This window comes from Gobio gobio (assembly GCF_949357685.1).
Source record: "Gobio gobio genome assembly, chromosome: 14".
Lineage (NCBI taxonomy): Eukaryota > Metazoa > Chordata > Actinopteri > Cypriniformes > Gobionidae > Gobio > Gobio gobio.
Window position 1 is genome coordinate 46,453,131 of NC_137107.1, and position 2,577 is coordinate 46,455,707.

The window sequence follows — 2,577 nt, forward strand, 5'->3', positions numbered from 1 at the left end:
ATCAAAGTCTGGAGTTAGTTTTGTTGTGGCAATTCTCACGACAGATCTGAGGTGTTGGTCAGTTAACTTGGATCTGTGATGGGCTTTGTTGATTTTCATGACGCTAAACGTCTGCTCACACACGTATGTCGAGCCAAACAACACCAGCATCTTCTGCGCCGTCCTCCGGAGGTTTGGAAACGTGGTCTCGTTAAGTGAAGCGTAAAAGTCATTCAGTTTAAGAGACTTGAACTTCTCCTTTGAGACGGAGTCAGACTGAAGATCGATCAGTTCCAATTACAGCTCCTGCGGTGCTGATTCGGGGTCTTGTGACAGGGGACAGGACACCAGTTGAAGTGACTTGTCAATTTTTTCAAAATCACAGAACTGACGGCAAAATTCTCTGTGCAGATCGTCCAGTGATTTGCAGTATTTCTTCGCATTTCGGGCGGCCTCTTTCTGCACGGCTAGTGTGGGGAAATGTGCGAAAGATTTGTTTGACATTTGCCTGGAGAATAAAACCAGCTTGGATTTGAAGGCTCTCACATTTGTGTACATGTCGTGCGCAAACTGATCTTTCCCCTGTAGCTTCACGTTCAGCTCATTCATGTGTGAAAATATGTCCACAGCAAACGCAAAGTCACAAAGCCAGTTTGTGTCGCTCAGCTCGGGGAATTCTTCGGATTTCCCCATTAAATTAAAAAATGAGCGAATCTCGTCTTTGAGCTCCCAGACTCGTTGAAACACTTTCCCGAAACTTAACCAGCGGACGCGAGAGTGGTAAAGTAGGTCCTGGTGATCCGCATTAGTTTCTTCCAGGAACGTAATGAACTGACGATGATTAAGTCCCCTTGCTCGTATGAAGTTAACAAGTTTTACAACTGGATCCACGACGTGATTAAGCTGCAATACAGACTTACACAGAGACTCCTGATGAATGATGCAGTGAAGTAAAATAACATCCTGGTCAGGGTTTTCTTCTTTCACTTTATCCTGGATTCTTTTCAGCAGCCCGATGTTTTTTCCAGTTAAATTTGGCGATCCATCCGTGGTGACATTGGCAAGTTTACTCCAAGGTAGCTTCATTCTCTCGATGACAGCAGACACCTGTTCATATAAGTCCTCTCCTCGCGTTTTCCCTTTCAGTGATTCCATGCTCAAAAGCTCCTCCGTTATCTCAAAACTTTCGTTAATCCCTCGGATATAAATTAGGAGCTGAGCAGTGTCTTTTATGTCGTTACTTTCATCCAGTGCTAGTGAATATAACTTAAAGGACTCCGCCTTTTTGTTTAACTCGCTGACTATATCTTCGTCAATCAGTTCCACGCGGCGAGTCACTGTCCTGAGTGCTAAACTGATTTTTTCAAACTTGGCTTTGCTCTCCGGACACAAGAGACCTGCTGTCTCTACCATGCACTCTTTCAAAAACTCGCCTTCGGAGAAAGGCTTGCTAGCCTTTGCTAATTTGAATGCCAGCAAATAACTTGCCTTGGTACTTGACTCTTGAATTGCAGTTTGTCGGTGAAAAAAGTTCTGTTGACTCTGTAAATTAGCTGCCAACCTCTGAGCAGTAGCCGCCCGTTCTTGTGTTGACTGCTTGCTAGCATATTTTGCATGCTTCGTGGCAAAGTGACGGCTGATATTATACTCTTTGAAAACCGCAACAGCTTCTTGGCATATCAGACATACAGCCGTTGATCGGACTTCAGTGAAGAAGTATTTTGTTGTCCACTCCTTATTAAACACTCGGCATTCGCTGTCCACTTTCCTTCTCTTTGGTCCGCTCATTTTCACAGAAGGGCTTAATGGTGACGTGAAACGAAGTGAAAATTAAAGTGAAATAAAGAGAAATACGCGTCACTCCAATAACGGTCAATGTGTTTTGAGTGCGCCATCTATTGGGGAAACGTGGGCATTGCAGGGAAAGGGGGAAAAAAGGAATTTTTACTATAATTTGGACAAGTTCGGCGGGCCGGATTAAAAAGCCTAACGGGCCGTATGTGGCCCGCGGGCCGTAGTTTGCCCATGTCTGCTTTAACCTGTTACGGTTTTATGCCATTATGAGAAAATTTATTGTAGTTTACAAAGACATGTATCATTATCATGATCATGTTTCTGTGAAGAAAAAGGTCATATAAACTGATTTATAATGGTCAGATCTGACTGTGTAAATGCAGTCAGACCAGTTGCACCTTAAGTTGCTGTTGCAGTTGTGTTTACACAATCTGCTGTATTGCGATTTTTATCACACCCAGGTCCCCTGGGGCAATTTCTTTAAATGATGCTGTTTATACAAGTCAGATCTGTGTTTAGAGCATCAGGTCACCAGGTGTTTATGGTGTCAATTGAACTCTTGACCATTTGGATCTCTGTGTGACCCCTGTAGAGTGAACGCCTTAAGTTAATATAACACACAACTTTCATTACTTTCCCAGTAAAATGACTTCCCCATAAGGTCCCATGTAATCTGCCGCTCCCAGAGAGGAATTCGCTAACACTTGCGAGTTTCATTGCAATGGAAAACTTGTACCTCCCCTTTCTCATTGGGTTAGAGATCAATGAAATGTAAATTATTAGGCCTTGCCTGAATTCAGCCTA

The 2,577-nt window shown here is 43.4% G+C and overlaps 1 protein-coding gene across 1 annotated transcript; it reads right to left on the reverse strand.

The window, feature by feature from the left end:
• Positions 1-276: 276 nt before the first annotated feature.
• LOC307137131 (general transcription factor II-I repeat domain-containing protein 2-like) lies at positions 277-1,767 on the reverse strand (the record flags this gene model as incomplete). Its single annotated transcript, XM_079834613.1, has 1 exon — positions 277-1,767. One exon carries the CDS (start codon positions 1,765-1,767, stop codon positions 277-279), a length of 1,491 nt encoding a protein of 496 aa, XP_079690739.1.
• Between the last annotated feature and the right edge of the window lie 810 nt (positions 1,768-2,577).